This window comes from Grammomys surdaster, unplaced genomic scaffold, assembly GCF_004785775.1.
Source record: "Grammomys surdaster isolate TR1022 unplaced genomic scaffold, NIH_TR_1.0 126133, whole genome shotgun sequence".
NCBI lineage: Eukaryota > Metazoa > Chordata > Mammalia > Rodentia > Muridae > Grammomys > Grammomys surdaster.
In genome coordinates, this window is record NW_021620941.1 from 2,823,767 (window position 1) to 2,851,084 (window position 27,318).

Genomic DNA, 27,318 nt, shown 5'->3' on the forward strand with positions numbered 1-27,318 from the left:
TCTGATCCACTCATATACCCCACCAAGGTGACTGAGGCAGAACAGGAGCGAGGTGCCTGCCTGCCTCAGGTGAGGATGGAGACCATCGATGTTTGCATATTGTGGGTAAAAGTGCAGGGATGCCTCTACGGCTGCTGCCTCTGCGGCTGTTCTTGAACCTGAGCAAAACAGCACCAAGCCGGTGGACCAGTGTGGAGGGATTTATTCCCTCACTGTTATAGAGGCCAGACTTCTAAAATGAGTCTCACAGGACTGAAGTCAGTGTGTAATGCTATTTCCAGAGGCTCTGGGGGAGGCCTGACTGCACCCTGTCTAGCCTCCTGTGTCTCAGGCAGCCTTTGCCTTTGCCTCTGCAGCTGATCTCTACTCTGTCTCTTTTAAGAACCTTCGACTCCTCTGGGACCTGCTAAGATCACCTAAGATGGCTTCTAAAGCACCTTTTTAGCCTGGCCACACTGTGCTTGCCACATCTGTCTTGAGGAGCTGCATCTCAGCTTGCCTCACCCAGTTCTGCAGAAGCTGAACCTGCGTGTGCGGTACAACCTCACGGCTCAGCCTCAGGACTCATCCCAACAGAAATGCAGGTGTGCTCCCCAACAGTATGAACCTCCTCCCTACCAAGCTGCTCAAAATCCCCAAAACTGGAAAGGAGCCACTGGGAACACAGAAGCAACAGTCACAACATAGTGGGAAGCCATGTGGCCACAAAAAATGGCAGGGAGATTCCAACAGCGTGGATGGTGTCACAGTGACAGAATCCCAGTCATGGCTTCTTTCTGCTTTTAGTGGAGCTGGAGGTAGAACCTTGGGCAGCAAGAGTGGCAGCCTGCAGGACTGCCCAGGACTGTGCTCACCCCGCTCCCCACTCCACATGGCATCCCCACAAGCCAGCTGCGAAAGCCACCAGTTTTCTGTAACCAGGGCCCAGGAGCAATGTTGGTGGTGGAGGAGACATACCCAGAGGCTGAAGTATGCAGGGGAAGAAAACTAGAGGAGACAAATAGCCTCTCCAGCAGCCTGGCTGAGGAGTCCAGAGAACCTGCCAGAACTTTAACAACACAAGGAGGGTGCGAAGGAGACCTGGGCTGGCTGCTCCCTTCATCTCTGGGGGAGGGGAAAGATGCGGGTGGAGGAAGATCAGAAACGGATGATCGTTGACCCACTCCACAGCCACAGGAGGCTGAAATTTGTCTCCACGTTTTCTGTCATGCTCACAATGTCTGGATGAAGTAGTTTTGTGGTGGCCACTTTCAGACCTTCCGGCTGCTGAGTCATACATTTGTGCTCTTTCCTGTGTGGGCGGGCTGTCATTGCCCCTTCAGGCTGAAAATTTCCTGGTTCCTGATTGAGCCAGGGAGTTTCCGTTGCAACTGAAACTGAATGTTTCCAAGCAGCACAATAATGGATGTGGCCTCACGCCTGCCTCCCTCCTCCACGGGGAGAGAAGACAGGGCCCCCACTGTCAGCCCTCCCTCCTCCAGTTTGCTGACACCCTAGAACACTAGAAGGTTCAGCATGGTTGGGCAGCCTGGGGCTTCAGGACTCCCAGTAGAACTCCCATTAACTGTAGGGAGAGGGTTCCCTCATGAAAGAGGTGGGGACAGTCCTGTGTCCTCCTTAGGCCTGACACTGGGGACAGTGATGGCCCCTGTTCAGGGTGTCGGGGAAGTATGGGCTGCTTTCACCTCTGCATGGCACAGGCTGTGCATAGTGATTCCCACGGAAACTGGAGAAAGGGGAAGGGGACAGTCTTGGTAATTTATCTTCCTGCCTTGTCTTCTGTTCATTCTTTCCCTATTTTAAAATGTTAATTTAAATTACATTTATTTATTTAGGGGCTGGAGAGCTGGCTTGGTGGTCAATACTGGAAACTGTTCCTGCAGAGGCCTTGGTTGGGTTCCCAGAATCCATGTGACTCATAACTGCCTATAAACTCCCACTCTGGACTCTACAGCCCCTATACTCATGTATGTGTACCTAAAAGCATACAGACAAACACACACACACATATACACACACACACACAAAATCACAAACACATAGAATTAAATTTTTAAAATACATTTTTTGTGTGTATTGTGTGTTGTATGTTGTGTAGTGGTAGTAGTGATATATGTTGTGCATTGTGTGTGTGTATGTGTTGTGCATGCACATGTGTTTGTATTGTGTGCTGGTAGTGGTGATGGTATATATGGTGTGTGTATATTTAGTGTGTGTGTGCATGTGTGTATGTAGTGTGTGAGTGCATTTGTGTATGTAGTATGACTGTGTGTGTATGTGTGGTATGTGTGTGAGTGTGTGTATGTGTTTGTATGTGTATGTATGGTATATGTGTGTGAGTGTGGTATGTGTGTGAGTGTGTGTATGTGTGTGTGTAGGGACACATGTGTTGTACATGTGGAGCTCAGAGGACAATGACTTGTAGTCAGTTTTCTCCTCCCACCACAGTCCCAGGGACTGAACTCAGGCTGCCATTCTCAGTGACAACCTACCTTTACCCCCTGAGCCATCTCCTCTGTCTCACACTCTTTCTTTTGCTGAGATTCCTGTCGGTTAAGTTTGTGAAATCCTAGCTATAATTGCAGATGCTGGCTCTCAGCCTCACCCGGCAGTCAGTGGAGGCCCACACGGCCTGGGCCTGGGCCTGGGGGGGGGCCTCAGTTTTCCTTACTTTTCCTTTCAGATTTTTCTGCTGCTACATGAAGGTTTCTGGCTGTTCTGAGTAAGCGTGGGACACATTCCGGTTTGTCTGTTATTGGGTATACCTTATCCCTGAAAAAAGAGCCTGACAAACTCGGGATAAAGGGAGCCCTTGGTAGGAAGCCGAGGACAGCTGTCCTCACATGAGACAGACAGGACAGATGCTCTCCACCAAAACTGTAGTTAGGTAGGGTTGACGGAGAGAGTGGCTTTCTAAGGTGGCTGCTGAGTCAACAAGCAGGGCAGGGCGAGGTCACCAAAGTGTGGACAGGAAAGAAGGAAGCAAACTCTGTTCATAGGTGACACACAGAAGATCCCACTCGGGGAAAACCCTACGAAATCTATGTGAAATTCACCAGAACCCAGGGCTGGCTGAGGAGGCGCTGCCGCAGGTAAGAGCTCCTGCCGCATAAACCTCACTCTCAGAGTGCAGAGCCCCAGAAACATCACATCGCCTCAGGCCCAGCGACCCTCTGGTGAGACCTGCTAGAAGCCTGCAGACCAGTCAGCCTGGAGCTTACAAGACAGAGAGAACCAACTCTCCAAATTTGTCCTCTGACTTCCAAGGGCTGGGCATGTAGGTCAGTCAGCAGAGTGCTTCATTAGCATGTAAAAAGCCTTAGGTTCAATCCCCCAAACTGAATACTTTGTGGTGGGGCATGCCTGGAAACCTTGTACTCTGAGGTAGAGGCAGGAAGGTTGAGAGTTCAAGATCCTGATTCCTGCCTCCCCCAATAAAATCATTCGTTAATATCTGTATTAACAATAAAAGCTCCCAAGTCAAGCAATTTTAGGCAAAATAAGAAATACTTAGTGATCAGTTTAGCAAAACAAGTATAGCAGCCTAGTCTGACCACCACTCTACATCCAGTGAGAAACTGAGGGTCTACAGACAGCCTGGAACAGCTGGAGTCCAAACAGACAAGGGGACAATTACAGCCTTACTTCACTTAAAAATAAACTCAGGACTGGACAGTCGTGGCGCATGCCTTTAATCCCAGCACTTGGGAGGCAGAGGCAGGCGGATTTCTGAGTTCGAGACCAGCATGGTCTACAGAGTGAGTTCCAGGACAGTCAAGGCTACACAGAGAAACCTTGTCTCCAAAAACCAAAAAAAAAAGAAAAAGAAAAAGAAAAAGAAAAAAAAGAAAAAGAAAAAAGAAAAAAGAAACTCAGAATGGATCATAGACTCCATGTGAGAAGCACAGTTATGAAAATTGTAGACAAAAATATAATCTAAGGTGGGCTGGTTCAGTGGTTAAGAGCATTGGCTGTTCTTCTAGAGGACCTGGGTTCAATTCCCAGCACCCACATGGCAGCTCACAAATGTCTCTGACTCCAGTTTCAGGGGATCTAACATCCTCACACAGACATGCATGCAGGCAAAACAGCACATAAAATTAAAAATAAAAGATAATTTAGGTAAAACAGACACCTGTGTGTGTGTATGTGTGTGTGTGTGTGTGTGTGTGTGTGCGCGCACACACACATGGTACTCAGAGATCAGCATGAGGTGCTGTCCACCTTGTTTACTGAGGCAGGGTCTTTTCGTTGGCCTGGTTGTCCAGAAAACCCTGTGATCCATGTCCTGCCACTGCCTAGCACCAGGGCTACAAATGCATGCCACACACCGAGTTTAACATTGTTTTTAGATTTGTTTACTCATTTACCCATGGTCTGCCATGGTGTGTGTGTGGAGGTAGATTTGTTTACTCATTTACCCATGGTCTGCCATGGTGTGTGTGTGGAGGCCTGAAGGCAACTTGTGGGAGTCAGTTCTACCTTCCACTGGGGAAAGTCGGTGGATTGAACTTAGGCGGTTAGGCTGGTCAGCAAGCCTTCTATGCTGAGCCACCTCAGCAGCGGTGACTGGGCTTTTAAAATGTCACTCCTGGGGAGCAAATGTGGGCCTTCTTGTTTGCCAGGTAAGCACTTTATTGACTATTTCATTTCCCCAGCCGCCTGAGGACTTAAGAAAAAAAGATATAATGCTAAATATATAATTTAAAAAGTACGAAATCAGTTAAGTATGGATTGCCCCATATTTTACATTTTAGCCTTTCTTGAAAGGTTTTGTCAAGAAAAGGCACAGACAAGCTGTAGACTGGGAGAAAGAAAATTCATAGCTCAGAGAAGCCAGAACCAAGAAGACTTCCTGGGAAGTCTTGATGTGGAAGTTCCAGAAGAGGAAATCTGGAGAAACACCAAGCAGGCCGCTGGTGTGCCTGGGGCAGGTCTGTAGAAGCAAGTGACTAAGGGTCCCAAGCAGTCCCCAGGGGATTGCAGGCAGTCCCTGGGCTGATAGGAATCTGCCTGGTGGGGCAGTGGCCCTGCTTGCACAACAGCACGATTTTATCAGATGAGTACTGCTTTTTCCTTTTTAAAAGATTTATTTTAAATTATTTTAAATTATGTGTATGTGTGTATATCTTTGTGTGAGCATGTGCACTTGTGTGTGTGTGTATGTGTGTGTGAGTGCATGCATGTGTGTGTGTTTGTATGTACTCACAGAGGCCAGAAGAAGGTTTTGGGTACCCCTGGAACCGGAGTCAATGGGTGCTGAGAACTGAACTCTGGTCCTCTGGAGGAGTTCTTTACCACTGAGCCATCTCTCTAGTCTATCCCCACTCCACCCCACCTTTCTAAAATTTTCTTTTGTAGATTAGTCTCACAGTGTAGACTTGGCTTGAAACTTACTTTGTAGCCTAGGCTACCCATGGACTGTTGGCAATCATCCTGCCTCAACCTCCTAAATGCTGGGATTGTGGGTCTGGGTCTGTGGCACACACTCACTCAATGTGAACGATAGCTCAGCAGAGCTGTGGGCGTTTTTGTTATAAAAACTCAGGGCAGCAACTAGTGGGGCAAGGGAGGATGACTGAGATTGTGTGGGATGCTGGGAGCTGGGGGTGAGTGGGTTCCCAGCATAGACTCTCATTCCATACGCATCAGGGCTTCATACATGGGTTCATCTTCAATAGGGTATTTTCTGCAGGGCTAGGGAACCAGCTCAGCGGGTAAAGTGCCAGACTGACGGGAGGGCTTATGTTTGATCAAAAGCCACGCTTGATTGTAACCCTGTACTGGGAAGGCAGAAGCAGGAGGACCTCGGCCTCCTCGGCCAGTCAAGCTAGTTAAAACTGCAAGCTCCAGATTCACTGGGAGGCCTTGTCTCAGGACAGTAAGCTGGAAAACAACAGTGGAAGACGACTAATGCCCACCTCAGGTCTCCACGTGCTCATGCATGGGTGAGCATACACCCCCAACCCAGAAATGCACACAAAATACTTTCTGTAAAATTCCTGAGATTCCTTCACGGGTTTTCCTGTGGCTCAGATAGTGCTGAGCAAGTCTGAGCTCTGTCTCCAATGGAAAAGAGGTCAATTTAGCCACAAAGGCGGTTTTGAGTCTTGAATGGAAACAACAATAAAAATAACAGCGACATTTGTTTCAGTCTGAACTTGGATTACATTTGGAAAATGTTTTCACCGGGCTTCTGCCACATAATGCACGGTACCCAGCCGCAGCTGGCCCCCAGTGCCCATCATCACCTGATCCCCACCTGCTAGGGACAGAGCTGAAACTCACTCTGAAGCACAAGGGTCACCACTTTCTTCACGGCGCCCATCTCATTCGAGGCCAGGCACTGGTACCGTCCTGCGTCGTCCATCTGCAGGTGGCAAGGGGAGGGGTGCAGGTACTCAGGTGAGGACAAGGGTCAGGAGCAAATGGGGGGCTGTACTGAGACTCATCTGGCCGGGAAGGGGTGTAGGGTGGATGGTGGACAGGGAAATGGGAATCCTGAAAGCAGCGAGGGCCCCTGAGGCCATTCATCAGCTATGCGGAGGGAGAACCCAACCTCTCTGCACTCAGAAGCCCCTTGGTGAGGAAGGGTGAGGCTAGGGCGGGGCTTTTTGTCCTGGGCAGAGTCTGGTGCTAGGGAGGGTATGTACTGATTTGCCTCTTCCAGACGCCTACATAACTATTTTTATTGCTCTGCCATAGGGATTTGGATGCTGTGGGAATGTCTGGTAAACACTACTGAGCACACTTAAGAATTATTTATGTTTATTGTTTTCTGGGTGCATGTGTGTGTGGTTGTGGTGTGTGTGTGTGCTTGTGGTGTGTGTGTGTGCTTGTGGTGTGTGTGTGTGTGCTTGTGGGGTGTGTGTGTGTACATTCAAGCGCTCAGAGGCCAAAGGTTACCTTTGGGAGTCATTCCTTAGCTGCTATCTACCCATCTTGTTCTCCATGGCCTGGAACTCAACAAGTATGCTAGGCTTGGTGGGCCGGGAGGCAAAGGGTCATCTGTCTGTCTCCCCAGGGCTTGGATTATTTGAGCTCCCAGGCTCAGCTCTTTAGATGTGGATTCCTGGGATCAAGCACTTTGCTTACTGAGCCATTTCCCCAGCCCATGCCTGGTACATTCTAAAGCACAGGTGTTTGCACTAGAAGGTGAAGCTTACAGGGGCTCTAGCACCAGCACACAGGGGCTCTAGCACAGTAGCTCGGTAGCTAAGGACACTCTGTCTACACGGGGTCCTGTCCATGACTAGTCTGTGGTGATGCAGGGAGACATCTTCATTCTTTTCTCTTCATGTTGTTGCTGCTAGATTTATTTTGTTTTTAAAAGCAGAACGTGGTGGAGCATGCCTTTAATCCCAGCACTTAAGAGGCACAGGCAGCCAGATGAATAGAGTTCAAGGCCTGCCTGTTCTACACAGTGAGTTCCAAGGCAGCAAAGGCTACATAGTGAGACCCTGTCTCAAAAGAAACAAACCAAACCAACGACAAAACACCCCCACCCCCCAAAAAACTAAAATAACCCCCTCTCCTCTCCCTGTCTCTGTCTCTCTCTGTCTGTCTCTGTCCCTCTCTAAAGGCGAGATTCTGCCTGTGCTCAGGAGGTGGGATGTATCCAAGAGGGCTGCTCCTGATGAGAGGCAGCTGAGGGTGGAGATCTGCATCTACCACGTTACCATATCTCTGGAGATTCAGTTTCCCAATCTCTGAAAGAGCTGGGCCGTGGTGGCACACGCCTTTAATCCCAGTACATGGGAGGCAGAGGCAGGCAGATCTCTGAGGCCAGTCTAGTCTATAGAGTGAGTTCCAGGACAACGAGGGTTACACAGAAAAACCCTGTCTTAAAAAACCAAGACCAAACCATCACCCTAAAACAGTAACAAACAACAAGCAAACAACAACAAACAAGCCAATCTCTCAAAGAATATGAGCTGCTAGGACTGTTGCAGGTATCCCCAGGATTGACTCCGGAATCAAACCTCATGGCGCTCACGCTGGTTCAGCAGGGCGGCTGTCGCTGCAGCTGCTGTTGCGCTATGTCTGTCTCTTTTTTTAAAACACTTATTTTTATAATTTATTATTTTTAAAATGTACATTGGTGTTTTCCCTGCATGTATGTCCGTGTGAGGATGTCAGATCCCCTGGATGGGGCATTACAGACAGTTGTGGGCTGCCGTGTGGGTGCTGGGAGTTGAACCCCAGTCCTCTCGAGCTGCCAGTGCTCTTAACCGTTGAGCTATCTCTCCAACCTCACTATACCTGTCTGTAATCACTATTTGCATGGTTCTAACTGGGCAGATCCAGAGCCTATGATGACATGGTATCAGGACTGACTGTCAGTTTCAGTGTTGCTAACTGCTGGAAGATGGGGTACAGGTGAAAGCTGAGAAGGGAGCTTCCCATAGGGAACAGCAGAGTCGGCCTCCTGCATGCACTGTGGAGGGAAGTTCCTTCTAGACTGTAGAGGGTGGTGCTAACCTAACAATCCTCTAAACCGCTGTGAAAAGCATAGGACTGGGCCCCGCCTTGCCTTGGTCCTGAGGATGGTCAGGGAGCCATTCTGCAGCTGGAAGTGGAGGCGGCTGATGGGCAGTGGAAGGCCATCTTTGGTCCAGTGGATGTCTGGAGCTGGGTCTCCACGAACCACACAGTGTAGCTGGATGCTGCCCCCTACAGGTTCTACCAGGTAGGAGAAAGCTTCCCCTTGTAGGACTGGAGCCTCTACAAGAGACAACACAAAAGTAGCCAGGAGTGAAGCGCCCTTCTAGCCTATCACTTCATCAACCCACTACCAAACTCTGTTCAGCCCCTGCCTTCCTCCTGAGCGCTAAAGGAGCCCCTGCTGGCCCAGCATGGATGGCCACAGACCGTGTACTGGGAGGGCAAACAGCTTCTGTGTCATGGGTTGATGCCCACAAACTGGCAGTGGCCACTAGGAACATGTGCTTTGATCGATTAGTGATGCCTGAGTGGATGCAGTGGGGAATTTGTCTTATATGTGTCTGCTGTACTGGTCCATGCAGAAAGATGGCCCCAGCTGCAGATCACACTTTGGGTCATACTTTGGGAACGAGCATAGGAACAAGAGTGCTGGGACACCCGCTGGACAGCAGCTCAGAGACTTAACTCTCCAGGCACTGCTGGCTGTTCTGTGCTGGTTTCCACGGCTCCTGAGACTGAATTGATCCAAAGCCATACAGACCCAGTGCTTTGGATTACATTGCCTCCAACAAGGCCCACCCAAAGCTAAGCAAAAATGCCAGTGTCCTGAGGGCTACCTATGCCAAGGGGACAACAAGGCTGGCAAGCACTGGCCATATCTTGGCCCCCACAGCCTCCTCCTCCCCGATACTATCCAGCTGGGCCTGTCAGGAGAGTGCGTGTAAAGTACGGTTTTCTGCACTAACCTTCCTCCCCCAGGGATGTGTGTACAGAGTAGAGCTTGGGCAGTGTATAAAGTCTCCCCAGGGCTCCCAACACGCACAGGTTGAAGAGTCACTAGTTAGAAGGCAGGAAGCTGGTTTCTTAAACAGCAGGACATGGGGTGGGTTACAGGAAGTCTATAGAGAAAGGTCATATGGGCTTCCATCCTACCCTTCACATGGACGAAACTGACAGCCTGCACACGGCCAACTCTGTTCTCAGCCCAGCACACATACGTGCCGCTGTCCTCTCTGGTGACGGCTGCCCGCTGCAGTGTGCTGCCCCCGTCCTGCTCAGACACCCCCTCTGTGGTGGGAAAAAAAGAGATGTCCACAGCTCTTAGTCTGGAATAAGGGCCTCCATCCTTGGTCACTCTACAGAGGCCTGTGCATCCAGAAGGTGTTTAATAGGAGTGCAGAGACGCATGAGAGTGTCCTTTCTCCACGGGTGGCAGGCTGACTGGGCAGATCTTTTTTGAGGGGGGTACTAGCCACAGAGGATCTGGCCAGAGAGTTTGCCTGTTTTGTGATTTCCAGGTGACAGTCAAGGGTAGGCCTTTGGGGGCTATTAACATAAATTATCAGACAAAAAAATTACAGGCCTGTGATCCCAGTGCTTGGGAATGAAAATAGTATGTCTAGGAGCTCAAGGCTAGCCTGGGCTACAAAGAATCCTTTGAGTTCTCTGATTGGCTAGATTGATTGGCCAGTGATCCCCAGTGATGTCCCTGTCTCTGCTTTCCCAGTACTGGGATCACAGATACATGCCACTATATCCAGTTTTTTTTCCGAGGGTATTGAGAATCCAAACTCAGGTCCTCTGTAGACACCGCCCTTCCTTCCTGTGGGTCAGACATAGTCTCCATGACAGACACTGCCACTGTGGGGGAATTTATTCGCAATGCCAAGAATATTTCTGTGTTGGGTCATCTTGTCCATGATATCTGTGCTTTTCTCTGTGTCATAGAAGTAGCTGGGACATCTACCGTAACACCCTTGTAAAGCACACTGAGAAGCTCTGTCTGCAGGTACACGTGGGTGCTCAGTAGACCTGGCCTTACACTTGGGTGATGTTCTCCACAACAGAAAATGCCATTTCCAGGGGAGGACACCCAGTGATCCATTAACAAAGCAGACATTTGTCAAGTACCTACTGTGTACTCTGAACCCCTGTGTTCCACTGCTGGGTCTCAGAAGGGAAGACAGAGGTCCCCTATGGAAGCAGCATCTCGGGACAAGAACACAGGCATCCCTTCCTTACCTGAGAGGTCTCTGGGGCTTCTGTTCAGATTGCTAGCTCCAACATACAGCTCAGAGCGTGCTCACAGGCAGGCTCCTGTGTTCCCTTGTATAGTCTGGACTCCCAGGGCCTGAAGGACCATCTGCCATCCTCCTCTGCTCTACCACACGGGTCTCTCAACCCGCCTTCCTCTTCCACCTCCCCAGCCCCAACTCTGACCACCCCTGACTCCAGGAGGCCTAGACCTGTGACAGGCTGGTCATTGACGGTCCAGCCAATGCGGGGTGTTGGGCTGCCCCTGGCCACACAGCGAAGCCATAGCCTGTCCCCAAGGTGCAGGCTGCGGTCCCCAGGCAAGGTGGTGAGGACAGGCAGTGACAGGATGGTGAGATGCACACGGCGGCGGGCACGGCCCACGGCGTTCTCTGCGGTGCAGATGTATGTGCCTGCATCCTGGCTCTGTGGGAAGAGGGAGGTTCAGGATGGTGACTGCCTCTGCACCTAGCCTGGGCCAGAACGTCATTGGAGACCCATTTTCTACAGGTTCCTGGGAACCATCCAAGCCAGAGAAGCAGAGTGACTCTTCCTAGATCCTTCAGGTAGCAGTAGGCCAAGCTGACTTCCCTGAGGCTAGGCAGGGTGTCTCCAAGCCCCCCTTTTTAAAAATCACCCAAGCTCTGATCACATGAACAGAGCCAAGGGACCTAGTCCTGTTTCCTGACATTGTACTGGGTGTTGGGCTTTGTGCTCAAACTGACACATGTCAACTTCTCCATGTTTGAAATACCCAAGAGGTGGCTCCTACCCCCAGGGCCTTTGTGGAGAAAACTCAGTGAAGTTCTGATGGGACATGTTCTGCAGGGGGCCCTGAGGCAGGGCTAGTGTGCCCCCCACTGCTGTGGGGACAGGGTCTGGGGCCCTGATAACCCTCACAGTTGTGTGTGAACACACAGCTGCCAGGGCACTCAAGAGTGCTCGTTTTGCAGTATGATGATCAAGGGGGCTGGCACCCCAGAGCTCAACACCCCCTCTGGAGCTTGGAGGACATTCAGTGCCAAGGTTGATTGAGAACAACTGATCCACTTGGGAGACACTAAGTTGTCACTATGCTTCCCTGGTAGGTGGCCGTGAAGGTCATTTCAATCTTGGATTCTGATCATGGACAAAAGCTATCTTGGGATATCCAGTTGCCTTTGACCCTTGGCTTATCCTTTTGGGTGGGATCTCAACACTACCCTCTCACGTTCCCAGGGGCTAAAGGGCTCAGGGATAGCCTTGGCCAGCAGGTGGTACTCCACAGCTATCTGCCACCCTAGGACCAGACTCATTGATCTGGACCTGGCACTCACCTCAGAGTTCTTCACCAAGAGCTCCCCAGAAGGCTGCAGGATAAACTTGCCCTCAGCTCCAGACACCAGCTGGCCATCCTTTTCCCAGGTGATGGCTGGCTCAGGGTTGCCCTTGGCTGTGCAGGGCAGAAGGGCATGGGAGCCCTCAGTAGTGGACAAATCTGGGAGGCCATTCTCAATCACAGGTGGGACTGCCAAGAGAAAGATGCTCATTTGGGGCTGGGTTGAGCTGTATCAGGTTTGGCGTCTCTGTGCCTGGTTAGCACTCAGCCCTCATCAGCTTCTCCCACTAACTGCCAAGCCATAGATCATTGCCTGTGGCCAGAATGATCTGAGGATTCTGTGGTTGGCAATGTTATGGTCCTATGATAGCTGTGTGCCCAGGCATGTACACATAGGTGTATGTGTATGTGTATGCACACACACAGTGACTTAAAGCACTGTGGTGGGGGCAGAGGCCATGTAGGGCTCTGTTAGCACAGACTCCCTGTGTATGGCAACCTCAGAGAACATGTGCAGCAAAGCTTGTATATTTACCTCCCGCACAGACTATTCTAGGGACCCAGTGAAGGTCCCAGGCATGTGCAGTTGGTTTCATTCACTGGGCGGCATGCATCCATGCTGAGCAAGCAGGGTCAGGAGGGGCATGGAGCCAGGAGCCACTCTGGATCCACAGCAAACCCGACCCTAGCCACAGAGCCATAGCCATCCAGATATCCTGTCAACGGCCTCAGGGATGGGACACCCGGGGTCTCATTGAATACTCTCTGAATGCTGAGCAGACATTTGACAGACAATAAGGGTCAAACTAAGGAAGAGCCAGACATATAGAAGCTTCTGGGCAGGGAACAAAACTACAGTCACTAAGTCACGAGAGAAGGAAGGCCAGGCAAGCATGCCAGGAGGGGTTGGAGAAAAGCCAGAGGGTGGGTGTTTATGCCTGGAGCCAGCCAGACTATGGACAAGAGAAAGTTCCAGCAGTGCTGGGTAGGAGAGAGGTGGGGTGTGTCAATCAGGGCTGGAGTAGACTAGGAAGAGAAAGACTCAAAGCTCTGGGTCACTACATCTCCTGCAAGTCCCTCCCGGGCCCACCTTGCACCACCAGCCTGGTCTTTGCCATGGCACTGCCCACGCTGTTCTGGGCAATGCAGAAGTACTTCCCAGCATCCTCTGGACTGGCATGCATGATCCGCAGCTGGCCACTGGGGAGGACCTGCATATGAGCTCCTGGATTTGGATAGATAAAGTTAAGGCTGGGTGCTGGAAGCTCCTAGAAGGATGTGGCTTGAAATGATCTGTCAGATTTTCTGAGGTCTCAGAGGGCAGGAGGGGAAACCATGTCCCAGGCCCAGGCTGGGCTATGTCGGATCTCTCCCAGGGTGAGGGTGGGATCTCCTGGGCAGGAAGGAGGACCACCTTGCCTTTCCTGCTGGCCACTGTGAGGTCTCACCTTCAGGGATGCTAAGCCCCTCCTTCTGCCAGATGACCATTGGCTGGGGGATGCCAGAGGCCTCACAGGGCAGCAGCACCTCCTCCGATGCCACGACCTGAACCATGCTGGGGAGTGGCTTAACCACAGGGAAGGCTGTGGACACAGAAGACAGAGGTCCCTCTAACAGGTGTCCCTCCAACCAGGATTTATATGAAAGGAGAGGTGACTAGGGGCTCCAAAGCCTCATGCCAGCAACAAGGCTGCAGGGAGCCTGTTCTCTCTCTCTCAAAGATTCCAAACTAGGAATTAGTTTAAGTTAGGCTGGGGGCATCAGGGGCCGAGGCCTCCCCTATGCCCTCAGTCCTACTTGTTACCCTACTCCCTTTACCCTGAGGTTTCAGGTGGGCCCAGCTGGGGTCCTTACCTTGCACTGTGAGGACCATGTGCTTGCGGGCCACCCCCACAGAATTGCGAGCTGTGCAGGTGTATCGGCCACCATGGATAGGAAGGGCCTGCTCAATGTCCAGGGCTCCTGTGGGTGGGAGCAGGCATGGTCGAGGGAGAAGGGATGGGAGGAGGGACAGGAGTCCCTACTGATGGAGGAGGCAGGGCGATTGCTAACACTCTTTCAAACTGCCCTTGTTGCCCATGTAGTCTTGTGTAGCCCAGGCTGGCCTTGAACCTACTATGTAGCTGAGGATGACCTTGGCATTCTGATCCTCCTGCCTCCAACTCTCAAGTACTGGAAATACTCGGTGTGTACCACCAAGCCAGCTTTATGTGGTGCTGGGGATGGAGCCCAGGTCTTTCCACAGGCCAGGAGAGTGTCCTACCAAGTGGGCTGATTCTCAGTCCAGCAAAGGCATTTTACAAATCTCTTATCCAAATTCTAGCAATGATAGGACCTCTCAAACATCAAAGGATCAAGAGCACGATTTTAAAATGAAGGCCAGCACCATCGGGAGAAGCTAGCTTTACCAATTATCCCACAGATTTTTCTCCTTTCATCAGAAAACCCTGATTTTTCCAGGACCCCCCAGAGTTCCTCTGATGGATCTCAGACAGCAGACACTGCACAGGAAGGGGTGCTGAGGCTCAGAGAAGACAAGGGTCTTCTCTCGGGTTTCACAGCAAGGTGAGTAAATCTTGCTTCTTTCCTGCTGCCCAGAGCCCTTCCACACCTTAATGCAGCCTCCTCTCTGCTGCTCGCTGTAACTTACCAGAGGGCAAGACTCGGTAGCCACTGCCCCTTGCTCCCAGCTGGGTGCCTGCTTTGCTCCAGGACACGGCTGGGGCTGGTGACCCTGTGCTGTGGCACGTGAGGACCACAGGTGCCATCCTGGTCACCGTGAAATGTGTCTGGTCATCTGCAATGGTGGGAGGCACTGGAACACAAGACAAGTCCCTGCTGAGGTATAGAGGGGACAGGTGGCCACAGGACCTCAGGGACAGAACTGTCATGAAGGGAGGCTAGGACATGAGGTGGCGTGAGGTGTGGGTGACGGCAGAGACAGAAGCTGTGGGAAAAGCAAAGTCATGCTGCACACTCAGCAGATGTTTTTGGGCACAGAGATAGTCATGAATAGCTTTCTGTAGAGATGTTGGCCTGGTGACTTTGGAGAAGGCTTCTGGGAGAGGTGACACAGAATTGAAATCTGGAGGGAAAGCAGGTGTTGGTTGGATGAAGGAAGCATGTTTCTGGCAGAGGAAACAGCTTGGATAGAGATCCTGAGGAAGGCAGAGCCATAGCTGGTCTCAGGGAGAGCCATGGGGCAAGCTGAACCTGGAGGGGCATCTGAGGGGCTAGACCCTCAGATAAAGTCTAGGAGAGCTTTCTGAAGAAGATGTCCTAAGATGCCCAGAAGTCTTGGAGTGAAGCCAGCACAAGTCCCTGCTGTCAGGAGAGCTCCCGGGAGGGAGGATAGTGTATCCACATTTCCCACCTCTGTCAGGGCTTACCATGGACGGTCACCTGGTAGCGCCTGCGGGATTCGCCCACCTCATTACTCACGACACACTCAAACTGGGCTGAGTCCTGAGGGCTGGGAGCTGGGAGGAACAGGGCATTGGAAGGCAGGAGCCTGGGATGGACATAGGGATGACTGAAGTGAGGGCCCTGGGGTGAGCCAAAGCAGTCTCCCCACCCCAGGCCTGCCTTGCATCTCTCTCCAGACATGACTCTTAAAGCATCTTCTAGGACTCAGAGGCTCAGAGGACCTCCTACTCTTCCGGGCAGTAACTCCAGCTCCAGGGGATACGAGACCCTCTTCAGGACTCGTGAGCTGCTGTACACACATGGGATATTCTCAACACAGACAAACATCATGCGTGAAAAGGAGTATCTTCGAGAACTTTCTAGTCCTAAAAAATCTCAGCTATTGGGCTTGTGGGTGACTTCCATGTGCATTGATGCTGTTCTGCCTCCTGCATGTCACTGATGAGACATATAACAAAAACTTCTGATGGTCACTGCCCATTGACCGAATGAGATACGTGGGCAACACTCAAAGCTCTCAGAAGCAGCCATAGGCTTCTGTTTGGGATTACATAGGAATTCACACATCCACTGCAAACTGTTGGGTTCCTGCCAACGGTTGGTTTTTTGATTGGTTAATAAAGAGCCAACGGCCAATGGTTGGGGAGAGGGTCAGAGGAGGGACTTTTAGGATTCCTGGGCAAGAAACACAGAGGAGAGAGAGGGATTCCGCCATTAGGAGGGCGAAGGAGAGAGACCACACAGGAAAAGGTGCCCGCCAACATGTAAGACCAGGGGAAAGCAGCCCCATGAACCACTCCCACGATTGGGTCTGGGGTAACAGAGATGAAATACAGATTTAGCAAGTATTAACTCAGGAATATTGGAGGGGAGTGTGTAAGCCATGTGGAAGTTCAAGAGTGGCCCAGCCACTGAGTTACCCAAGGCATATTAAATATAAAGGTTGTGTGTACATGTCTTTCATTCGTGAATCCAGAGCTCTTGGGCGAGGGCAGAGTTGCACACACACCCGCCAGGGGCACAGAGCACACTTTAATTATTTACCTTTAAGACTCCTATATGCCCAGCCACTGAGGCCCCCAGTGCCCCACGTCCTATTTTCAATGTGCTGAATATGCCACGCATGTCTTTCTGTGGGTCATGTGTTCAAGCACCTCCTCTCCTGCCAGGAGCTCCTCTCTGCCTTGGTGTCACAATTTCCCCCTGGCATCTGGGATCCTGGGCCCTTCTCACTGACCCTGCCATACACTGTGTGATGGTCTCCGGCCTCCCATATATCTACACCATAATGGACTGTTTGTTACCGGTAGGCGCCTTGCTGCAGGCGGAAGTCTAGCTTCTGTCCATCCTTCCACCAGGTCACCAGGGGCTTGGGAGAGCCTCTGGCCTCACAGGGCAGTGTGGCTGGGCTGTGAGCAGTCAGGGTCAGGTTGGAGGGGCCAGAGACAATGGCTGGGGGCTCTGGGGAGAAGTTGGTTATTAGAAACAGGCATGGGGCAGGGATGTGGGGGGCTCTCTGAGACTGTGCTCACAACTGGGACGCTGGCTGCCATCTTCAACCCATCCCAGGGAGCTGGGGAAGGGGAGGGGAGCTCTCCAGGAAGAACTGACAATGAACAATGGATCGGTTGGGTCTTTTGAGTCCCTGAACCTGGTGCCTTCCTGACACCCCACACTTGAATGAGGCTACCAAGGCTGCTGTCCATCAGCATTGCCTAAGTTCAGGGTCCTGCAAAGCAGTAAAATTGCCACAGGAAGAAAAGCTGGAGCAGAGAACCCAATTCAGTGGCTCTGAGCCAGTTCCCGTTGAAACACCTGTTGCCCTGTGTTTTAAGGGAGGGTGTGACATACGTGTCCTCTGACTACATATGGGTAAACCTTTCTCTCCTGAGCTTTTTGGCCGAAACCTCTTGAGGATCAATGCTTTTGAACCCTGGACCCAGGTAGGAGCGGATGCTGAAGGCAGGAGGATGCCTTTCCTCGCCCACCTACCAAGGACTCTGAGATCTAGGCCTTTCCTGTCGGAGCCAGCAGAGTTGGATGCTAGGCAGAGGTAGTGTCCAGCATCCTGTGCCAGAACTGGATGAATCCGCAGTGAGCCCTCAGGCAGAAACTCTAGCCTGGAACAGAAGGAGGGGTCGTCCTGGAGATAGGCAGATGGGGCGCTGAGAGGGGCTGGATTCCTGACTGTTTCCAGCAAGATGCTCCTCCCTTCTGCCCCAGCTCTCCCTACAAAAGGATCACAAGTCAGTCCTGCACTTGAGAGACTGACAAAGCTACACACACAGTACCAGAGAGGTCAAGAGGGGCTGCTCCGGGGGGCAGCAGGCTCACTAGATCTGAGAATGGCCTCAGTGGCCAGGCTGTGCTAGCTAATCCTGCCCTCGGATGCAGGAAGTTGAACAGAGGATGGTCCATCACACAGGCGGGGCCAATGGCAACTGTGTGCCTTGGGAATCTGGGTTTGATATTTACAGAGGGGCTTGCTGCTTCTACAAGTTGTGTGAACAGAGGAACTGTAAACTTAGGGTGGAGAGGGGGTACCTGTCATGCTTATAGAGTAGGAAAGAGAGAAAGAGGGTGAGGGGAAGACACCATATATAGAGAGAAACAGATAGTTCAATGGTGCCCCCGTCCTTGTGATTGAGAGCCACCCACATCCTGTGTAAGGTCCCTTTCTGCTTCAGCTGCCCCAATGAGTTTCTTTCTGTGATTGGCAAAGAGGACCCTAAACCCAAGGTCCTCCCAAGGCCCTCCTCTCTGGCTCCCACCTGGGGCTCCCAGGGTCCAGAGGGATCCCATCCTTCCGCCAGCTCACGAGGGGTGTGGGCACACCGTGGGCCTGGCAGGGCAGCAGGGTTGTGCGGTTCACTGAGACGTTCACAGCGTTCAGTCCTGGCTGGATGGTGGGTGCCGCTGGGGAGGGGTAGAGGGCAGGGCTGGGAGCCTGTGGCTCTGAGGGGGAGGTGGGTGGGGAGGGGGACACTCACTGTGGATCTCCACATGAAAAGCCACGGTGGTGCTGCCTGCTGGGTTGCGCGCTGTGCAGCTGTAGTCCCCACCGTCCGCTGTGCTCAGTGCCTGCAGCTTGAGGAATCTGCCCTGCTCTGGAAAGTGAGTGTGGGCATCTGCCTGCAGAGCCCCCCAGAGGAGGGGAGAGAGGGATCTTTATTGGCACTTGGCTATGACCTTGGTCTCATGGGTTCAGAACTGAGCCCCGAGTCGGCATCCTCTTGCTGGGAAAGCCAGGGGTAGGAGGAAATATCTTGGAGATATAGTCAAGTGTCCAGCCTCTCTCCCTCTCCAGGTCCTATCTGTAGGGCTGTATGACCATCTCTCCCAGTTTCTGCTTCATGGTTCCCTATTGATCAAACTAGTCTTGGCCTGATGCTTGTCTAGGTCTGAGACCTATGAGGCTCTGTTCCATCTTAGGCAAGCAACAGACCTGCAGCAGAGGGTCACTCTGCAGAGACCCTCGGGAACCTGGAGGGGCTGAGCAGTCATTGAGCCTCCACCCACAGACCCACGGTCTCCCAGTCCACAGCTACAAACTGGCTTCTTGGGAAGGATGAGCACAGAGACAGCTTGTCATAGATTTGGGTCACAAAGACACAGTGTAACCGTGGAAAGAGCACCAGGTATGAATCCTGGTCTTGCTGCAGTGCTCAACCGTGACGCGGAGTGATGGTAACATCAGGTAGAAGATGTGCCCAGAGCAGACATGTGCAGTGACATCCAGACAGACAGACCCTCAGAACCCTGCATTTATTCGGTCAGAGGCCTCAGCTGGAGATGAAGGGGCTCACCTGAAGCAGGACACCACCTCGATGCCACTCAATCTCTGGTGCTGGCTCTGCTTGCACGGAGCACTCTAGGATCAGCTGCCCCGGAGCCAAGCCAACCACAGAGCGGGGACCCCGGGGCCCAACAACATTCGGAGGGGCTGGGGATAAGAGGAGATGAGAGATGGAGGCCCCACCCTTACAGGTCCCATGCCGCTCCCCCTTCCCCTGCCCCCACACCCTCTACCTTGAACCCTGACCCGGAAGCTCTTCTCGACTTCACCTGCAGGGCTCTCGGCCAGGCAGGTGTATAGCCCAGCATTGTCCACCTGGGAACAGGGCAAGGAGATCAGGTGTTTTTGGCTCCACATGTCCACCCCTCTTGCCACCCCACCTTATGGCTAAACTATCCCTCCTTGGAATTCTCTTCTTTATCTTGTTCTTGAGGTACAGGGGCAGGACTGAAAGTCCTTCTCATCCTGGCTATCTGGTTTTGTTTGTTTGTTTTATCAGCCTTGGCTCTGGCCTTCCTGGGAGCCCATAAGGACATAGGCATGTGGAACACGTCCCTACCCATGAAGACACACAAAATAAGACCTGGGGATGTTTGGCAGCTGCCCACTGGACAGCTGCAGTTTCTTCTCTGGTCCTAACCCCACCTCAAGTGGGCGGTGCCAATACCTGCACATTCTGCACCCGGAGCACCCGGCCAGCTTGGCTGTCATTTTCCACCCTGCTAAGGGCCTGCCCGTCTTTATGCCAAGTGATGTTGGGTGGAGGGATGCCTCGGGCCTCACACAGGAGTTCCAGGTGGGCACCAGGTGTCAGTGACAGCTCTGAAGTCTCACCAGACTCCTCAATGTGGGGGGGATCTGCAAGATGTCCATCTTGGATCAGTTTTTCTCTCCTCCCCCTTCCAGAATATTCCATGATGCTGACAGTCCCTGAGTGTCTATCTTCCCAAGCTCCAAGTAGACAGTGCATCTCCCCCAGGCACCTAGGAACCTCGGTGTCAAGAGTAGTCAGATTCAAAATGGAGTCACTTTGGTCAAGCCCAACGCAGCCAGTAAAGCTGAGGGCTGTGGGGGAGGGTTCTTGTGCATGACTGCCCAATGTGGCTGTCACCAAAGATGTCTGATAGACCTCTGGGCGCGTGTGGAAAAAGCTCTTTTTCAGTATACCTGTCCAGCAGTGACCCATGCCGCTTCAGACAGGTTCACTGCTGTCAAGAGTCTCACTGCTGAAGGGCCAAGAAACAGTTGAGTATCGTATGTGTGTGTTTGCCAGGGGAGGGGTGCTGGGCAGTCACCTAGACATAGAAACCATAGGTTCATGGCCTTAGGAATTTGTACCTTGATCTCAGCAAGAACTCAGTACATGAGGAGGAGACAGAGCTGAAGCAAATGTTTTAAATATGGCCCCTCATTGCTCACTTTGGGCTACATCGTGAGGCTGTGTCCCTACATGTTGGTGGCTCTAGCTTTTGCTTTGACACCAAGGGTCTGGTGGTAAAAAATGTTGGAATAGAGCTGAAGAGAATCGGACTTCTCAGCCACAGCAGCTCTGCAGGCAGGGCCAGCGAGGTCTCTCTCTGGAGCCTCACACAAAGGGGACCCCAAACCTCCAGGGAACTCCTTCCCCCCCCCCCCGCTGGCTTTTTCTCAGCCCCAGAGTCCCATCTCACCCTCCAGCCAATGAGGACAAGGCACCCACCCATCACTGTCAGCTGGAAGTGCCTCCTGGCCTCCCCTGCCTCGCTTGTTGCCATGCAGGAGTAGGTCCCCGAGTCACCAATGCTCACTGCTTCGAGCTTCAGGCCAGACCCTGGCTCAAGGCTCTGAGGCAACAAGGGCTCCCCATCTTTCATCCATGATACCAGGGGCAGGGGGCTTCCCCGGGCCTCACACGGAAGGACCACTTCAGAGCCTTGGGCAGCCATCACGTCGTTCTGAAACTCCACAGGTTCCAGGATGGGGGGCACTGAGGGGACAAGTGTAGGCAGGGTCCTATCAATCCGCAGCAGATGGCCCTCACCCTGGATCTTTGCACAGTCTGTGGCCTATGGTCCTCATAGATAAACCCTTTAGAACTCCCACAGTAGGTGAGTCCTCCAACATTGCACCCCTTGTCTACCTAGTGGATCTAGGGCCCAGAGTCACTGTTCATTACCATAAATGATGCCCGTCAATGCTTGGCTCTGAAATGCCTGCTCACAATTTGGGGGAATAAATGGATGGACAATGGAAGAAGTTAGATTGGAATGTCCTATGGCTCTACCCAGACACATCCTGACGAGTCTCAGATGGGGTATTTTATTCTCATCTGTCCTAGCCTGAGTCGAATTCACTGCCCCACCCTGCCCCATACCGAGTACTAGCAAGGTGAAGTTCCTGTCAGCCACACCAGCCGGGCTTGCAGCCACACAGGTGAAGATGCCTGCATCTGCCAGCTGCACCTGAGAGATCCTGAGCCCCCTCCCCAAAGGGAGAGAAGGGAAGAGGGTAGGGGAGAAGGGAAGAGGGTAGGGGAGAGGGAGAGGAAGGGGGATGGGAGGGGGAGGGGAGGGGAAAAGGGAAAGTGGTTGAGTTTCTTATTTTAGTTCTTAATAGTGGATTCTGAAAGGAGAACCCTTGAGCCCCAGTTCACACCCCTTTCCTGGCCTCCTAGTACTCCCTGGGAAAAGCCCCAACTGCTCTTCCCTGAGCCCCATGTCCACTACCTTTTCTAGTACTTACTGCCTCAGCCAAACCTCTGCCTCTTAAAGGGTGGAAGCTCACTGTCCCAGCAGGCATCCTTTAAACTGGCAATCACTCAGGATCCACCTGGGTTGTCTCCAACTGCTAGCCCCATTCTGTGCCCTTTCCCCTGAGCTGCCAGCTTCTTCTGGGCTGCTCTTGTAATGGGCCAGAGAGGATCATGGTGTGAGAGCCAGGCCAGTCTTCCTTCCTGAACAGAACCTTCCCATACCCTCCCGTCCCTGCCAAAAGCCTTTCTCCAAGTCCAAAGGACATGGTGCACACGTATGGTGGATGGTTGCATCCATCTGGCTTCCAGAATCTTCCATGATGCTGATAGTCCCTGAGTGTCTATCTTCCCAAGCTCCAAGTAGACAGTGCATCTCCCCCAGGCGCCTAGGAACCTCGGTGTCAAGAGTAGTCAGATTCAAAATGGAGTCACTTTGGTCAAGCCCAACGCAGCCAGTAAAGCTGAGGGCTGTGGGGGAGGGTTCTTGTGCATGACTGCCCAATGTGGCTGTCACCAAAGATGTCTGACAGACCTCTGAACACTGTGGAAAAGGCTCTTTTACAGTACACCTGTCCGGCAGTGACCCATGCCACTTCAGACAGGCATCAACTTCACTCTCACCATCAACTTGAGGTTAAGGACTGGGGTTTCAGGGTATCTTGTATAATTCTCATTTTGCTTTTAAAAATTTCCCTTTCTGGGCCGACAAGGTGACTGAGCATGGAAAGGTGCTTTCTGTGCATCCCTGGTGACTTTCAAGAGTCCCAGATCCCAGGAGAAACCCCGCCATGATAATCGTTGCTTATTAGGAGCCTCAAGACTCCACTTGCAACATCTGCCTGTCCCTGTTGTCTTCCTGTCCTGCTCCCACCTCAGGGGCCCTTGGACTTGCTCTGTCTGGATACTGTTCTCCATGAAAACCAGGCTTGGCTCCACCTTCTTCCACCTCGGCACCAATATGAGGTAAGCAGCTAGCCTTGACCATGGTGTGTTCTATTGTCACTGTATCTCCTGGACCAGCTTCGATTGACCTTTGAGCTCATGGTTTGGGGCCTTTACTATCTATCCCTCTGTACCTGGTTCTTTTGGCTGCAAGACTTTCTTGTTTGCTAGTGTCTAAAACCACCAGCTTTGCTTGAGCCCCTTCCAGGAAGCCCTCCTTGCTTTCTACCTGGTCTTGCCAGGCCAGTACATTCAGGTGTCCTCTTGAGGTATGCCTTTTCATCAGGCCACAGGATGAGGCCTCTTTTGGGGTTCCACTAGATGGTAGGATCTTCTCGGATTCCCCAATCACAAGAAACCTCTGTGTCTGTACTATTTGTATTTTACTAACCACACGGAAGCATATGGAGCATGAGCCACCGGGAGAATGTGTCAGCAACTGTCATCAAGGACCAGAGGCTGGCCTCCCCTACCTGAGGGTACGGCCAGAGCTGTGCAGGAGGGTGCGCTGGGAGAGTGGAAGGGGCAGGCCATCCTTGAGCCAGCTCACGTGAATGGGTGGGGATCCTTGGACCGGGCACACCATAGTCACCAGCTCTCCAGTCCTGCTCACCAGGGTCCCTGTGTCACCATCTTGCTGCTCAATGGTAGGAGGAACTAGGGTGGTAGATTAAAAGTGATGAGGGACTTGGAGGGAAGGCAGCACCCAGCCCCTGACCTTACGACACTGCCAGCCATTGTAGTTAGGGTCTTGGAGTCTTGGCTATGCCCTGGAGAGATGAGGCCCACTGTCAGGGACCCAGAGTCACCCAATCTTTTCATGGCTAAACCTTGAGCCAGGAAACTTGTGACTCTTATTTGAGAACAAGGCCTGAAGGCCCAGAGGACCTGCAGAGTGGCTATCACCACATCTTGAATGGAGGTTCCTGATTTCACCCACTCATCATCCTGTAGGTTTTCCCAGAAGGCACTGGGGCTTCCTGCCTCTCCTCAGCCTTAGTTCCTCACCCAGTACATTCACTGTGTGTAGCTTGGCATCCTCCCCAGCTGGGTTGTGGGCCACACAGGTGTAGGCACCCGAGTCTGCTGCTCTTAGGCCCTTTAGCACCAGGGTGCTGCCGTCCAGATAGAACCTGCATGGGGAGGAGTCACTGAGGGCAGGCGCACACAGGCTGGCAGCCCTGGTGCCTCAGGAAGCACAACCTGGCCTTACCGCAGGTGAGGCCCCACGTGCTGGTCCAACGGGCCACCGTCCTTCAGCCAGGTTATATCTGGTGGTGGCTGGCCTTCGGCCTCACAGCCCAGCCGTATCTCCTGTCTCTCCAACACATTGTGTTCTTGTGCCATGCCTGAGCTCTGGATCTGGGGAGGCACTGTGACATGGGCTACGGTGAGGGCCTGGCAGCAGAGAGGGCTGCAGGAGATGGGGCAGAGAGGGGGTCGTATAGAGAGCAGACGTACCTAGTACAGACACCACAAAGTCTTTGCGGGCCTCCGCCTGGGCGTTCTCAGCCACACAAGTGTAGGTACCAGCCTGGGCCGGCTGCAGGTGACTCAACTGGAGGCGGCCACCTCGGGAGACCACACCATGCACCATGTGACTCTCTGTGGAACAAAGGGAAGCCCCTGAGTCCTGTACTCCCCTCCTGTACTGACAGGGAAACTGAGGCACCAGTGGGTCAGAGGCACCTTTATAGATTCCCACTGGCCTAGTTTCGTTTCTGCCACTGTGAAAGGTTACCCTGACAAAGGCAGCATAGAGGAGACAGGGGTCATTAGGCCCACGGTTCCAGGTGACAGTCCTTGAGAGGGAGCGGTGACATCAGGAAGCATCTGGTCACAGCCACAGCAGAGAAAGAAAGGAATGTGCACACATCTGTGTTCAGCTAGCTTTATCTACCTGTATATAACTCAGGATCCAGTCCCAGGGAAAGGTGTCATCCATTCTCTGGCTGAGTCTTTCCACCCCAGGAAACAAGATCAAGACAATCCCAGACAGACACTCCCACAGCCTACATGACCTAGACACTCTCACACTGATACTCTCTCAGTGATGACCCGAGGCTATGTCAACTGACAATTAAATCAACCATCACAACTGCCTTCCTTAACCCACCGTGGCTGTTCTACTTCTTACAGTCCTCTTCCCTCCCACTTAGGGTCCCACACCTTCTACATATATCCAGAGCGCCGATCAAGGGGAATCAGCCACTCAGTAACCCCACACAAGTCACCCTTGGGGCTCCTGGGCCTGGAGCGCCCCCTTCCAGGTCTGTCCTGAAGGGAGACTTTATTGGGGGGATTCCCACCTAGGACCCCGCCCTCTTAAATAAAAAAGTGCATAGAAAAGAAAGGATTTAGAAACCTTTGTACAATATCTACATCCTGAGTCCCCAGGGAAGGAGGAAGGGTGGGCAGGAGGGGTGAACACAGGACCCCTGCCCACTACATGCCCACATCCACCATGAGCAGGAAGGTAGAAGTGAGACACTGAGACTAGGGAGACACAGGCCAGGGTGAGATGGGGACAGGAACGTGAGGCAGCCATGGCCTCAGTTAAGGAAGCGACTGCAGCGCTTGGCGCCACAGTTGCGGGGCATCCTGTTGCTGGCATCCTCCACGGGAAACTTGTAGTCACGGGTGAGCTCCTCACCTCGCAGGATGCGGTGCAAGGCAAAGATGACAATGTGTTTCTGGCCTTTCATGTGATATTTCTAACTGTACCAGCCCTGCCTCCACCCCACCTTGACCCCTGTCCAGCCTTTCAGCACCACGTACGTGGACCAGTTGCACCCTGTGTCCTACCTAGAGCTTGGGAGAAAATGGTGAGCATCATGGTCTCTGTCCATAAAAAGTATGGAACATATCACAAAGCTGCAGTCCAGCTGAGGGCTGACAGCTGTAACGCTCTCTTAGTGTCGGGGAGCTGGGGTTGGAGGGCAGGAGGGGATGGAAGGGCCAGGGGAGGGGTAGGAGGGTGCCAGAGGGGAGTGGGAGGGACAGCAGGAGCCAGGAAGAACTCCTCAATGGGGTGGGGGTGGGGCGGAAGGGGCTACTGGGACAAAGCTTGAGCAAAATCAGTCAGATGCAAGCAGACAAGGCCAGGAGGCAGTCCAGGCAGGGAACAGCATGGGTGAAAAACTAGAGGCCTGACAGAGGGCTTGATGCCAGGCTAACTCAAGGGTCCTCTCAGGAGAAACAAAAACACGCCCCACCCCAGAACCCTGAACACCCACAGACACCTGCACACCAAGCTCACAGCAGCCAAAATTGATTACAGCCCTAAGGCTGGTTAAGAAACAGTGCTACTTGTTCACGCCTTTTAATCCCAGTACTTGGGAGGCAGAGGCAGGTCAATCAATATCTGTGAGTTTAAGGCCTGTCTAGTCTACATAGTAAGTGCCCAATAGGCCAGGGCTTTATAAAAAGCCTCATGAGGTATTATATAAAGGAACAATAATTAAAGTAATAATAAAAATAATTAAATTTATTTCTAAAAAATAAGGCTGATCCAGGCTCCCAGTGAGCTTTCAAAGGCTCAGGCTAAATGGAGCAAGGCAGATGCATCAGGTCACAGGATGACGTGATGCCATCAGAATGAATGACCAGAACAGGCATTTCACAGAAACCGACAGTAGACTGCTGTGGGAAGTCTCAGGCACGGGGGTGGTGGCTAATGGATACGGGGACGCTCTACTGAGCAATGAGGACCTTGTAAAGTTGGTTATGGCAGTGGTTCCACTCCTTGGACACACTGGAGCCTTGAAACTGTGGGACTGTGTAGATGTAAATTGCCGCTCACCAAGGGTACAGTTAGAACAGTTGGGATAGAATCGCCATGTGAATGGGGCAAGGGAACATGTTGTCTAGCCAGAACCTGAGGTCTCCACAGCTGCCACTCACCCCTCAGAGATGAGCTATCAGAACCTTCTGCCTGTACTAGAGGGATCCATGGGCCTGAGACCAGTGGGGGCAGGCAGGAGGTGCTACCATCACTGGGCACTGGCAGGAGACAGTGATGCCCAGCATGGGATAGGCCTCAGTGGACAGGGTCATAGGATTTATCAGCTGACAGGTTGAGCATCCACAGACTGACCCCAGCAGGGTGTAGGGTTAAGGGTGAGGAGCCTTAGGTGGAGTGACCCATGGCCAAGCAGGTGCAGAGTTGACTGACAGGAGGAGGGGCAGCTCTGGGGTCAAGACCAGACCCAAGTCTGGGGATAGCCAGGCCTGAAGAGCCTCTTGTCTTCTGAGTGGAGGGTATAGACACCAGAGGACTCCATTCTAGAGTGGCTCCCTATACTGCCTTCTAGTGGCCAATAAAAACATTTATTATTTGAAGGGCAAATGGGTTTATAGCTTCCATCACAGAGCAGCCTTGCTTGATAGAGGAAGGGAGGGAAGGCG

General features: G+C 52.4%; 1 protein-coding gene across 1 annotated transcript in view; it reads right to left on the minus strand.

Annotated features, from left to right (window-relative positions):
• Positions 1-27,318, minus strand: part of Hmcn2 (hemicentin 2) — a 155,063-nt gene that overhangs the window by 16,323 nt on the left and 111,422 nt on the right. Inside the window, exons 63-85 of the mRNA XM_028757187.1 lie at positions 24,373-24,516; positions 24,125-24,284; positions 23,920-24,044; positions 23,385-23,568; positions 21,592-21,689; positions 20,938-21,204; positions 19,906-20,096; positions 19,472-19,553; positions 19,249-19,385; positions 18,433-18,574; positions 18,214-18,358; positions 17,435-17,562; positions 16,747-16,903; positions 15,406-15,527; positions 14,667-14,831; positions 13,871-13,978; positions 13,465-13,599; positions 13,107-13,241; positions 12,015-12,205; positions 10,911-11,124; positions 9,598-9,732; positions 8,534-8,724; positions 6,289-6,370 (exon numbers count right to left, since the gene is read on the minus strand). Coding sequence (XP_028613020.1) covers positions 6,289-6,370; positions 8,534-8,724; positions 9,598-9,732; positions 10,911-11,124; positions 12,015-12,205; positions 13,107-13,241; positions 13,465-13,599; positions 13,871-13,978; positions 14,667-14,831; positions 15,406-15,527; positions 16,747-16,903; positions 17,435-17,562; positions 18,214-18,358; positions 18,433-18,574; positions 19,249-19,385; positions 19,472-19,553; positions 19,906-20,096; positions 20,938-21,204; positions 21,592-21,689; positions 23,385-23,568; positions 23,920-24,044; positions 24,125-24,284; positions 24,373-24,516 — 3,438 coding nt within the window. The remainder of the gene's footprint in view (positions 1-6,288; positions 6,371-8,533; positions 8,725-9,597; positions 9,733-10,910; positions 11,125-12,014; positions 12,206-13,106; positions 13,242-13,464; positions 13,600-13,870; positions 13,979-14,666; positions 14,832-15,405; positions 15,528-16,746; positions 16,904-17,434; positions 17,563-18,213; positions 18,359-18,432; positions 18,575-19,248; positions 19,386-19,471; positions 19,554-19,905; positions 20,097-20,937; positions 21,205-21,591; positions 21,690-23,384; positions 23,569-23,919; positions 24,045-24,124; positions 24,285-24,372; positions 24,517-27,318) is intronic.